Raw genomic sequence first — 13,522 nt, forward strand, 5'->3', positions numbered from 1 at the left:
CATGAAATCTAACATTTTAGATGACATTAGCGATATACATATGTCGCTAAACTTCTTGGACCCCTCGTAAATTGTAACATGAATATTTATCTTTTTTTTTGTACATTTAATCTTTATTTCATTAACATGTGCTAGAAAAACAGAAATATATACAAAACCAGTTTCCTTTAATTTTACAAATCAAATAATGCCTGACAATAGATTGTCAATGTTCAATAGAGCAAGAATAGTGGCTTTGAATGATGAGGGTCTGACGAATCATAAAATCTAATAGATAGACTAAGAATTCCCCGCACTTCAGTTGCATTTGTATTAGGAAACTAACAGCGTTCATTGGAGACGTGGAACTGGGCGTTATAGGGAAACTAATGCAAGAGAAGATCAGTAACTAGCAGGATTTTTACGTTAGAATCGAACCATAACAGTTTCAGCTATCCGAACTCATTTAAGAAGTACGTTTGTTCGCTTATTTTCAGTAGCATAATACGGTGGAGATATTCTAGACCGAATTTGCGATCGAGGAGACCATTAAGAGTACCCAGGTCACTTTCCAAACACATAGCTGCTCATCGACAGCGAGCATAGGAACACAGAGACTGGCTGTTTGGTCAGTGGCGAAATGTTATTTTTTCGGACGAAACCAGATTAGGTTTAGTTAGAAATAGTCGGCAAAACAGAGTTTGTAGAGGGTCAGAACAACACGAAAGACTAACTTTTGCCAGAGAAGTCATTTCATACCAAGGAGGATCAGTAATGTTTTGCAAAGGCATAATGCATAGTAGTCGTACCTAGCTTATTTCCATTCCAGACACTACGACAGGGGATAGATATGATCAAAACATTATTGAGCCCATTATTTATTCTCTCCGACATGAAATTGGAACCAATTGCATTTTTATGGATGACAATTCTAGGCCCCATCGCACGAGAAAGTATAAAATTCACTAGGCATTGCGAATATTTAAAGATTACCGTGACCAGAAAATTCGCCAGACATGAATCCCATTGAACACATATGGGATTTTGTTAAACAAGCATTCTCAAGCAGAATTGAAGTTCCTAGCACCCCTCAGGAGCTCACAATTGCTGCCCAAGAAGAATGGAACAACATCCCAATGGATACCATTAACACCTTTATTGTTTCCAAGCACATGCTCGTTAACACTTACTACAGAACAGAGAAGGACAAAAAGAATATACAAAGAAGATGCATTTTTGATTTCGCTCTGAAGTGGTTTTTTTTCTTTATTTCAGTTTCTGGTAATTATTGTATTATGCACTATTATTCGTTTGTAATTTTTTTCTTGTTCAGTTAAGATTAAATTCAGATTCCATTGGTTACATAAACAAATCAAATGTACTTTGTAATACACTTCTTGACGTATATTAATAGTGCCTCATTTGGACAAGCATAAGAGAGTCCAAGAATTTTGGCGATGTTTGTATTTGCGAACATGCTGGTCGGATTAATGAACAAAAAAATGTTTCATTGAATCTACAGACTCTGTGAGCGTAACCTATTTGATATGAATTTCAAGACTGATTGAAAAATTGGATATTCATCTACGTTATTGGAAATAATAAAAATAGATGCATTCGATGTATTTATACTATTTAAAGAAAAAACTAACTTGTCGCGCAAATGTTAGCTATGTTTAGGTGGTTACTCAAGTTCTGGAACTACAATATTGATAATGACAACAAATGGCGAAAAAGCTATAGAAAACGAAATATATAATAAAAACCCGATTTTAATAGACTCGGACACCCTACCATATGTGGGTTTTGAGACAACTTTTAGGATATCAAATACAATTTTATACGAGTTTCTATAACTGGGTATCTCAATTTCCGAGGTAAACCACTAAGTTGACTGGACTGAAAATGTAAGAGTTGAGTTCTATTCATTCAAAGAGATGTACAGAATCGGTTCCGGACAAAGATACGCATAATCCTTCATTCGAAAAGGATATTAAGCGCAACATCGATAACATTTCAACACTCGACCAGAAATCAAAACAAACTCGCGCATTATGAACGGTCGAGGCGAGTTTTCTGAGTTGTACAAATGACGTTTCACACTCGACTGAGCACAACTGAGGCTGCGACAGACAGCCAGGAAATTATACGTGTTTTCGGCCGAGTTTGTTGTTCAGTTCGGTGCCCAGAATGCAATTTGTTTTACGCTGGAATTCCGCCACGTTTAATAGGTGGATTTTGGAGTTTTTACAATCAACGTCGAGGTCCGGGAATATACGTGAGAAATGGGCGGAAACGGAAGGTGTTATCTCTGAGAATTTTTCTGAAAGTGTCTGTACAGAGTCTCCAAAATACGATGCTCACTGAGGGCATTTCGAGAACTATGAGACACCCAGTTGCAGGAGCGTTCATTAAATTTAATGTAGTCATTAAAATTTTAATCATCCATTAGTCTTTCTGCTCTGATTAATGGAGGATTAAAATTTTTGTGTGTGAAAGGACTCTAGATCTTTTTTTTCGAAATAATAATAAATTAGAAAGCAGATTATAAATATATTGATGCGTTATCGAGTTACAGGGCGTTTCTTAAAAAATACTGTTTCAAATACAACTCCGCTATATCCTGGTTTTTGTTCGAGATATTTGATATTCTTAAGCGTTTTTTTCAATAATTTTTGTTTATGTGATACTCATAACGGATCATAGAAATTAATAACCGTTTTAAAGATATACATATAGGACATATAAGTTTTTTTTAAATGAGACACCCTATATATGACTTATTACAATTATACAATGGACACAAAATGAAGTAAATCTCGACATACATGATCTATGCAATGATTCTCTTCCCTTCTCAATAACCTTGAGCGCCTGGGTTCTGGTTCATCTATTATCCGAATGAGAGGAATGCTTAGCAAAAAATTAAGTGATGAAAAATTCAAATTTTGTAGGAATTCCTGCGCGCTATAGGAGCAAAACTAATATTTTTGTGAAATTATTATTATGAACAGATAGGAATTATAGGAGATTTTTCGCAATGTTCTTGATTAAGCGATTTTTATGGAATAGTGCTGCGACTTGTTATTTGATATCTACAGCAATTTAAATATTTTTTTCAGATATTTGACTAGCATTTATTTATCAACATAAGATGAAATGAAGCTTGAAATTGTTATTTAACATCTGAATACTAAACTTCAGCTTGATGGAATCTAGTTTCGAAATTATCAGGAAAATAATATAATGGCCATATGTGAGATACTGACCTGCCGAAAAATTTCAAATTTTCCGTTTGTTCGATATTTTCTCTTCCACCAATTCATTTTTATTTCATTTTATTTATTGGGAAAGAAATTCACTTCAGTTTATTTTTTCATTTTCATATTTATTTGAATATTTGAATTACGCGGGATTTGTTGAGAGTTGCACATGTGTGCGGTGTCATATGGAGTGAACTTAATAAAGCAGTATGAAATCAACCGTCGCAAGAATCAATTCGAAATTGTTATCATCATAGCAAGTGGTTACAGTCCACTCGCTTAAACGTTGCACGCTCAACTCACTAAATATTTTAAATTTCATTATTTTCGCGTCACCGTTGGATAGTCTTCGTGTTTACAAACCTGACCGGCTGAACGGACGGATAGAATTTAATTTAACCGCAAATTCGTCGTCAGTGAGTCGAACCATATGTTTTGAGAACATATTCGGCTATAAATTTGAAAAATAAAGGCACTGCCACGAAATTATGTAACGCTCTGGAATGTTTTGTGAGTTTATATGAGGGAAATTTATTCACTGATAAAAACATCATGTTTTTTGCATTAAATAGAGCCCAAAGCGGTAGAGTAGTATTTGCGTTGTGAGCATAGTTAGAAAATGTGAAAAGCACTAACGTGAAGTCAGGAGCATTTGGTGCTCGTCATTAATTCGCCAATAACATCTTGAAACTTATAAATTACAGACATTGTGAGGGATTTTTAAATAAGAGGTTTCATTTCAATATTGAAAAACATCGAGTATATTTGAAGATTATTCAATGGCTGTTTATTTCATCATAAAGAGGAAGGTAGGCCATTGAGGTTGAAGAACGATATCAGCCAAATTGATGCTAAGGCTACGTTCGCAGAACCATATCCTTTCCAGGAAATTTCAAATGACCAATTCGAACATTTCCGGCTGTATGTCCTCGATATCTTCACGAATTCTATCTTCAAGGTCTTGAATAGTTTGTGAAGCATTGGCATAGACCTTATTTTTTTCGTGTTTTCCAAAGAAAGAAGTCTTGAGGTGTTAAATCGCAACATCTCAGTGGCAGATTGAGATCTTCTGAATTTTCGTTAACGCTACAGGCTATATTAGCAGTATTCTCAGTTGTACTTGAGTGACTCACATGGTTTCGATTCTTCACAGCACTAAGTTGCCCAACAGTTCAATTGTGTCCATCAGTTTCACTACTGCCAGCCGAGAAAGTGCTTCACCACAACCCAAAAGTGCTTCAGTTTTGCGATCTGCGATTGCAAAACTTTCACCATTTTCTTAGTGAATTTTTACAATTTCAATTCGTTGTTGAACCGTGCTTTTTTGATGGTGGTGTAGTTTTCACTTTTAAAACACCAAAAAATATGACAGCTTCAAAAGGGACAGCTGTTATTCAGAATGAAACTTCTAATTGAAAAAACCCAACAGAACGATATATTCGGCGAATGATCATGATTGTTAGGAAAACCTAATTTAATGTTAGGTACTAACTAACAAATTAAGTGCAACACCCAGAAGGAGCTGTTAAAATTTATTTTTTTGGTAAAACAGAGATAGTATCTATAGCAAGAAGTAAATGATTGAAATTCGGAGAAAAAACGAAACAATTCATATAATAAATTTGTTAATAATGTGTTTGCCCACCGTGATTATCTATTCACTCCCCAACACGTCTCGGCATTGATGCAATAAGATGGTCTATTTCTTCTTGAGGAATACTATCCCAAGCTACCTGCACTTTATGACTCAGAGCCGCCAAAGTCCATGGGGGCTTAGTAAAATTTCCAAGTCTCCAAATCATGATGTCCCAAACAAGCTCTATGGGCGAAATATAGAGGGATCTGGGTGCCATGGCAAAAGATTCACATGGGTCGCTTCGAAAAAGTTTGAACTTAATCTGCCAACATGAGGTCGGGCATTATCTTGCTGAAATATTGGATTCTCGAGCCGATTAAGGTAAGGAATATTGCTCCAGTATTTCTTGAAGGTAAAGCAGCTTGTCATGTTACCTCGAATAAAGACTAAATAAAGACCTACTTGTATGTGAAATAGCACCCCTTACCATAACACCTACAGTCCGGTGTACATGACGCTCAATATCAAACTGAGGTTCACGTCTTTCTCCCCGACATCGTCTTAACCTTCTTCGACCATCATGTGTACCCAAGAAGAATCGAGATTCATCGGAAGAGACGATCTGATGCGATGCCGCATTCTAATGTTGACGCTCTCTGCACTAGTGTAATCGTTGCAGGCGATGCTCAACAGTCAGAGGTAATACAAGATGGTGTCGATAATGCTGCAGTCCAAAAGACCTTATCCGGCGTTAAACCGTTCGGACAGTTAGAGGATGGCCTTGTTATCCTAACCACTCATCAGCCAGAGATCGAGTTGTCGCAAATCGGTCTCTAATGGCCATAAGTCTTAGACGTCGATCTTGAACTTCATTTGTGCCCGTTCGACGCCTGGTGCCTACTCTGACTACTTATGACAACATCTCATAACAGTAGTTGGATTTCTGTTCGTACGGTTAGCGATTTCTTCAAATGACAACCTCGCCTTCCATAGACCAATAATTCGACCTTTTTCAAATTCACTTAGCTGGCGATAAATTCCTTGTACACGTGCTCTAGGTATTTCAACAACAACTAAACATCAACTTTGAATCCCTCGAATAGCTGGTTCGTTGTAAAATTTAAAAAAACTTGCAAAAAACGACTACAATATTCAAGTTGGAATTTTCGAAGACGCGGTAATTTGTCAGTTGATCGTGTACCATCGGTCGTAGCGCGGATGCGTGGATCTAAAGAGAATCTTCTGAGAGATTTTCAATAGTTGTCGAGACTTCAGCAAGGATACGTTCCTAAGATTTAGATTTCAGTCATTATTAATTTAATTTGAGATTTGGAATCTAATTTATCGGCGAGAATCGTTTCGGGATTCTCGGTAAGTGTTGACATGAATATTTGTATCCAAGAAGTAATAATCTCACTAGAACGAATTAATTTAATTTGAAACAGTAGTTTTTTTTTAGAGTCATCCATCTTTTCGAAACGTATTTCAGGTTTGGTAGAATTCTTTTTGTGTCAAAAAATTTCAACAAAACTCCTTCTCGGGCTTATTTTGTGATAAATGTAATGATTTCCTTATAATTTCTTGTTAAGAAATCTGAGAAGGAGTTGTAAATTCACTTAAAATATTCTGATATCGTTGTTCATTTTCTCAAAACACCTCCCGTGGAATTGGAACAACAGAAACCTCTCATGGGATTGAAAAATATCAAGAAGTACTTCCTTGAGATACAGTATTTGGATTAGTACGTACGTTAAACCACTTTAGTTCCTGAATCTGAAAGAATACCTTAGTAATACCTGGCATTATCACATCAACTTCGTTGAATGGGGATTGGAGTACTATAGCTTTCTGATAAGATCTTGTGTTCGGAAGGCTTGAAATAATTTACAGAAAAGGGTTCCATCCTAATAGAAGAGTAACTCATTTAAAACCGATTAAAGTTAAGTTTCTATTTCATTGTTTGTTTAGAGTGAAAAGGATCGATCATTGTATATTTTGATTTTATTAAATTTGTAAAAACCTGGGTAGGAGTTTTGTTGCCAAATAAGCAAAATCACCCCTAGAAATTAGTTTTTGGAGTCTCATGAGCAATTGCAACGTTACAAAGTAACGAAAATTGTTTACATGAAAAGCCCTTCAAGTTTTTTCTCCAAATTCAATCATTTACTCCTTGATATACTAGCTATGTTTTACAAAAAAAAATCAAAATGTAAACAGCTCCTTCTGGGTGTTGCAGTTCCTTTGTCAGTTTGACATCATGGCCAACCAATTCAATTAAACGAAAGCAATTCATATGACCTTCCTCAAGAAACAACCCCTCTAGAAAACCGAGTCAGACTCATCAAGATCCCTTTTTCCGAGACGGACCCTTCGCTTCCCTACGACATTTTTCCCGTCATTAAACTCGCGTTTTTCCAGACATAAATTTTTCTCACGCTACAGCGTCGCTCGAACGGATGCTGCCCCCCGTTTTTTCCGTTTCTCAACCTACCTATTATTCGTTAAATGGTGCTTATTTCTCTCCACGCTCTCCCCCCGCTCGAAGGAGGCCTGGTGACTGGTTGGGGCGCTGTGGGAGATGGTCAGGGCGGTGTATTCTCTCGTCTGCGGGTAGCCCCCTGGGATCGGAGTGACGGTTGTGCGCCCCACCGCCGACGGTACTTCTGTCTTGGGTACCCAGGTAGTTTCCAGTATGGGGGTGGGGGAGTTTGACGTCAGCGGACTGTGGAAAACAGGGTTAAATTGTGAAATTATTACTTTACTGATCGAGAGAAAATTTGAATTTTTTTACACGTTTTTTTCTCTTGATGATGATATACAGATTTGGAAAGAGAGAATATTCAATATTATTCAGGACAATACTCATGTTCCAGTGAAACACTGCAACCATAAAAACATCTCCGTGTTAAGATATGTTCTTTTTCAATGGCGAAGTGGTCTGGCTTGATAGTCGATGTCAAAATGTCGATAAGTAGTTGCTTTCTAATTGTGGGATGGGTTATAAGACCATCTTGGTTGAGAATGAGTACGATACGAAAATTTCATTCGATTGCATTCGAGGAATTCATTTCCTACAAATGAATGAAACATATAATTTCCTCTGTTAAAATGAGTTTTGAGATTATTTTTTCCATAATGGAAAACAACAACAAATTCTAAAAATTCTAGCCATAAAATGGTACATTGGTGGTCAATTAATTGGAGGGATAATAAATTCATTCATTGTTGCCTCTGAAAAGTAGGCTGATAAATATGATTACAAAATTTGAAAAATATGTGTATTTATGAACATACAGTAATTGCAAGATGATAAACCACCAAAAACCATTACTGAAAATCGTCTGACAAAAGTGGATGAGTGTGCTGCTGTTGAAACAAGTGCATCTTGATGTATTTTCAAAAGAAATGTTTACCAATGTTATAATATTCGAATAAATCAAAAAAATTTTTACTAGGATAAAATAAAACGTAGGGAATTCTGTGAAAAGAGATACAAAAAGATAATGAAGATAGTACTTTTCTGAGCAATATCTTATTCACTGATCAGTCATAATTTTTTTTGAATTTTTTTCGGTTATATAATCTTTAATGGTAAGATATTGGTCTAGAGAGAATAAGTATCTAAGTATTTCTGTGCAGTATGCTCAAAAACTCCATGTTTGATAAAGAATACATCGCAGAGCCGTTTTTATCCATTGTGAGGTAAATTACACCAACAGCTTTCACAAAATAAAATAATTTCTACAGTTCAAAAGCTTCCAATTGAGTTAGATGATGTTTATTTTTATCAGGACGTCTGCCATAACGCAAGAATAGTCACACAATATCTTAGTAACCCTTTTTTGCCGTTTCTAACGATAATGGCCCCTCAGATCATTAGATTCACCACTCAAATATTTTTTGTTTTGGGATATCTGAAAAATTTGGCTTATGAGCAGGAAATTGATGATCCCCACTTCGCCATTGAAAGAGAACACTCAATTTTTCGATATCGTATCACTTAGAAGTTTCGATTGTACCACTGTTCCAATTGGCCAATTGTCTCGAATAACCTTGAATATGTAATTTGTATACAATGTGGTTAAAGACTGATTATTCGTTATATTAATGATTGGAATTTCGAATTTTGAGACGGAAATGAATAATCCTTGTAAATAACTGTTCGTACGCCTACCCGGCCTTTGTCGCAAACTGAATGACCCTCGAAAGGAAAGACATGATAACTTGTTGTTAAAGGGCATATTCCGACTGAGCATTCCGTAGTTATAGTAAGAAATTTCGTTTTCTTGATAATTTCAAAAATTCATATTTTCTCGAGATGATATTTTGAGTTTAGATGTAAAAAAAAATCTTCGATAATTATCATATTTTCTGGAGGTTATAAATTTCTATTCTCATAAAATCTTTTACTTTTTCGTTGATCTTGGAGCACTGTTTATATGAATGGATCATGTGGTACTATAAATGATTCAACAAAGGTTCACTATTTAAGAACTTATTTATAAATGGGCAGCCTGAAATAAAATAAGTTCCTGAATATTCTCCATCCTGTTTTTAATTCTCAAAATCTATACTCTGTTTAGAGATTGAATTTTCACAGCGATGTTCCATGAAATATTGTACTGAAGGCAAGCATTTAGAGAGAATGCATTGCCGTATACTATCCTATATTATCGGAATGAATAATTTAATGTTTTCTCGAACAGAGCCATAATTCATCATGCGCTCTAAACAGAATGCACCCCCATCGAGTGTGGAGCCATAAATTGTTTTGCATCTTCAACCATTGCAAGTTTCCAGTTGTATGGAATTTGTTTTTTGATCGAATGAAAACTCGAATTTCAACTGCCGTTTTATCCTTGAATTATATTTTTGATTCGAGATATAATTTTGAAACACTATGTGAAAAAAAAACATTAACGGTCACACAGGGTGTTCAATTTTTCTTGGACGTATCCCAATTTTGTTTGTTGGGAAATCTATTTTTTTCACTAATTGATTTCTACATAAAGAATTAAAGATGCTACATACCAACCATTACGTCGTTATGTTATTTTATTTCTGATCAAATATTATACATGAATTAGTCTCTTGAATAGTATATCTGAAATGCACCAGTGATATATGTACAAGGCATGAACAACAGCTCATCAAATGAAAATTTGTGGGATTTTCCTCATTTCATATTAAATATATTATTCCTTTATAACTTCGAAATAAGCTCAAACGAAGGCTGATGTTGGACAATAAGCCGCTTTCCATACGTATAGTGTATATTACTGGTCCATTTCATCTATAGAGTCCGATAGAGTATTATTAGTATTTTATTAAATCGGGGTCGTTATGACTCTGTTATCCTAACGGGAACTGCGAACAAAATATATATATATTTTTTAACTCTATCTATTCATACAAACCCAGGAAGGCATTCGATGCTGTTAACGAAACCTACGACATCCTTAGGAGCCTTCGTAAGTATCCAGAACTGACTATTCGATGTGAGTGATTTTTATGCCAGTCAGTCCCGAGCATTTGCACACTATGGGTTCGGCAGTTTCTGCCTCCTTTCCACACAGCCTGCAGATCTCATCTACAGACTTACCCATACGGTTTTCGCACCGGCAGTGACCTGTCAATAGTCCCTATTACCCGAAGCTCCAGGTATCTTTAGGAGCTCTTTGGTCTATATGGGTGAAGGCATCACAAATTTCTCTGCCTGAGCCAGACCCAGAGTATTCCTCCAGAGGGTTTTTCTATTGTCCTACCTCTAATGTCAGTACCAACAGGTGTTTACTTTTATGTCTTTTATACAAGTTCAATTGGCTTTACATTTCCTTCAATACAACAATGCCCCAGTAACCATAGTAGAGTTAGTTCATTACCTCTGACCAGTTGCTTTATGGTATTACGGCACTCCAACGTCAGCAGAGACCCCTGATCCAGGGACCCCATTGTGGCCTGGCTGTCAGTAGTGATGTAAATACGCGCCCCTTTGAGGTTTCTTTTGAGACACTCTTGGGCGTAAGTATAGACAGTTAGTGTCCGGTTTGCAATGACGCTATATCCGACAATTCCTAATGCACGAATTAGATTTTTTGCATATGTTTTATTTTCTTGTGTTTTGTTTTCTTAAGTTCATCTTGAAAGGAAGGAATTTGATATCAGGATATTCTCAAACGAGTTTGTTTTCGCTGATGTTTGGATGGAATGAATCCCTGTAATTGCTATTTTTTATAAAAACCAAGTTGAATGTGAGTAACTAACCTCTTGAAAAGTTGTCATCACCGACTTTTTCAAGTTTTGACCTTTATTTTCGAGAATAATTCAGAATGTTTTACATGAGATTCTCTAGAAGAAGAAAATTTCTTAGCAACGTCATGAAGGAGCTCATTGTAGCACCAAAATATAGATATGCATAACCATTGGTTGTTTGAATTAAATGAATAATTTTGACGAGTACCCAATTGAAGCTGGTTAGGTTAGATTAGGTTCTCTTCCGAGGTTAGCACCTTGTCGTGGTGGGAGGGCTGGTAGTAACTGCCTGCTGCAAAGTAGACAGTGAAACTAAGACTGATCAAAAAATGTGGCGTGGCTAATCCCAGCCTGCTATATTCCTCATACCTCAACAATCCCGTGTTCCCCCAAACACTATATTTCTGCCAAACCTCACCTACCCCTAATAACATCCCCATATCTCTACCCCTCCAACCGACAGGTTCAAGCAGAACGAGAAGAGAAGTAGAGCAGCAGGGCGCAGAATTGACCAGAGGCCATAAAGGTTGGTGGAAATCATTGGCAGGTCTAGCAGAAGGAGACACAAGAGCCCGAGAAGAAAACAAGAAGAAGCCAACATTTGGCTGTGAGTACGTGGTAGAATTTAGGACCTTAAGTGTAATTCTCGGTACACTATTCGAGGAGTAGCTATGACTTTAATGACCTCGAATCTTAGAAAACGAGGATAAAGAAAATGTATGTTAGTACTCTGCTCAACCCCACTGGTCACAGTCGAAACTACTAAACTCCCTCTAAAAATATCCATCCTTATAATTTCCCTGCACAAACTGAGGCTGATCCTATGCTGTGAGGACTTAGGGTTTGCGTAAGTTGTGCAAGTACTCAAAGGTCACAAGAGGCGTTTCCTCGTGGAAGATAAAGTTCGAAGGGAGGAGGCTGGCCGACTAAGTCCTTGCATGGAACTATTTCAGGCTTGAGTTCTGAAATCAGAGCTATGGGGGAAACCACGGAACGAGGGAGCTCATTGACGGGTAGTTGCCTCACGCTTTTTAGGCTACCTGTTGAATGGCTCTACCACCAGAAACGAATTGCTTCTATCTTATACCACACTCCCTAGAGTAGGGCAGCGTTACACAAAGACAGGCATTCCGCCGTACCAAACCCTTGATGAGCCGGCTGCACTGAGGCTGAATGCGTACTTGGAACCTTTCTCTTCGGGTTCGGCGGAGGTGTAATGGAGGTTTTTAATGAGTATGCCTTTCAGGAGAGCCTAACACTACCCAAATGGTGCTGACAGGTGTTTTACACTTGTCGAGATTTGTTGGGTGTCCATAAGGTGGATTTCCCTCCATTAAAAAAAAGGTGAGATTAGGTTAGGAATTAGAGGAGGATTTCTCTCCATTAAAAAAAAGGTGAGATTAGGTTAGGAATTAGAGGAGTATCCAATTCAAGCTGGTTAGTTTAGAAGTTACTTTTTGTAGATATATTATTTTGTACATACACATTGAATAATCTTGGTTAAATAACTCATTCGGGAAGAACACTTTTCAATGAAAGTCTCACTTTACAATGCATTCAAATACAAGGACTTAATTCAAATAAATATAGAAAAAGGAAATTTAGAATGCAAATATTACAAAAATATATAGAATAAACTTTTCGAGCGCAAATATAGCAAAGTATTACCTATTTTAGCTTCTAAGCTGTGTAATTTGTATTGGGAGACGGGAGTGTATTCAAATCATCGAAGAATCATATAAAATCTCCAAACAAACCTTTCCATATCACCATCGCTCAACCATCGATTATTAATCTGTCGGGGAAATCCCTTATCGAGAAATTTGAATTCCATTCTCACCCACGAACTTCACTGAATTCAGAACTTTCGATAATCAAATCATGTAATGATAGTAATAAACGAAGAACAGGTTATTTCATCTCCATACGCATCGCATGGACCAAATATTTACTCTAGAATCACGTTTATTTTTAACGATAAACCGCTTTTGTCCGCAAAAATGAATTAATCTCATTTTATGATATCGCGCCATAATAAATTCATTTGCGAAACAATAACAAGTCGAGTAGGTAAACCATCACATTTTCGAAACGCTCCAAAGACCGACCTTCGACGAATTATTCGAACTATTTTTAGTTCAAAACTCGATTTTTAATCATAGAAGATTCTGCGATTGAATAATTGAGTCTAATGGGTGCTTTTTAGAAGCTCGAGTACTTCAAATAATAATACAAGAGAGAAATATTGTTAAAACGAATTTTTATCATTGTAATCTGGTAGATAATTTTATAGCCTTTACTTTTTAAATATGATTTCCGGCATATGTCCGACGCGGCTACGAGTTACATAGTCCATTCGATCAGTTCAATTTTTCACTATTTTCTCCAATAAATCTGGCCGTCACTGGTGACCTGAATATTGGCATTCCAATGCTTCAAGAGTTGCTGGTTT

The 13,522-nt window shown here is 36.5% G+C and overlaps 1 protein-coding gene across 9 annotated transcripts in view; it reads right to left on the bottom strand.

The window, feature by feature from the left end:
- The window catches only part of LOC123676913 (potassium voltage-gated channel subfamily H member 6-like), a 281,964-nt gene that overhangs the window by 117,281 nt on the left and 151,161 nt on the right, over positions 1 to 13,522 (bottom strand). For 6 of the 9 annotated variants that reach the window (XM_045613230.1, XM_045613226.1, XM_045613228.1 and 3 more), the window contains exon 5: positions 7,310 to 7,540. The exons of 2 other annotated variants lie outside the window; for them this stretch is intronic. In XM_045613230.1, coding sequence (XP_045469186.1) covers positions 7,310 to 7,540 — 231 coding nt within the window. Of the gene's footprint in view, positions 1 to 7,309; positions 7,541 to 12,827; positions 12,947 to 13,522 lie in introns of those variants that run through there. One more of the 9 variants, XM_045613234.1, reaches the window with a different exon arrangement.

The sequence above is a fragment of the Harmonia axyridis genome, chromosome 3, assembly GCF_914767665.1.
Source record: "Harmonia axyridis chromosome 3, icHarAxyr1.1, whole genome shotgun sequence".
Taxonomy (NCBI): Eukaryota; Metazoa; Arthropoda; class Insecta; order Coleoptera; family Coccinellidae; genus Harmonia; species Harmonia axyridis.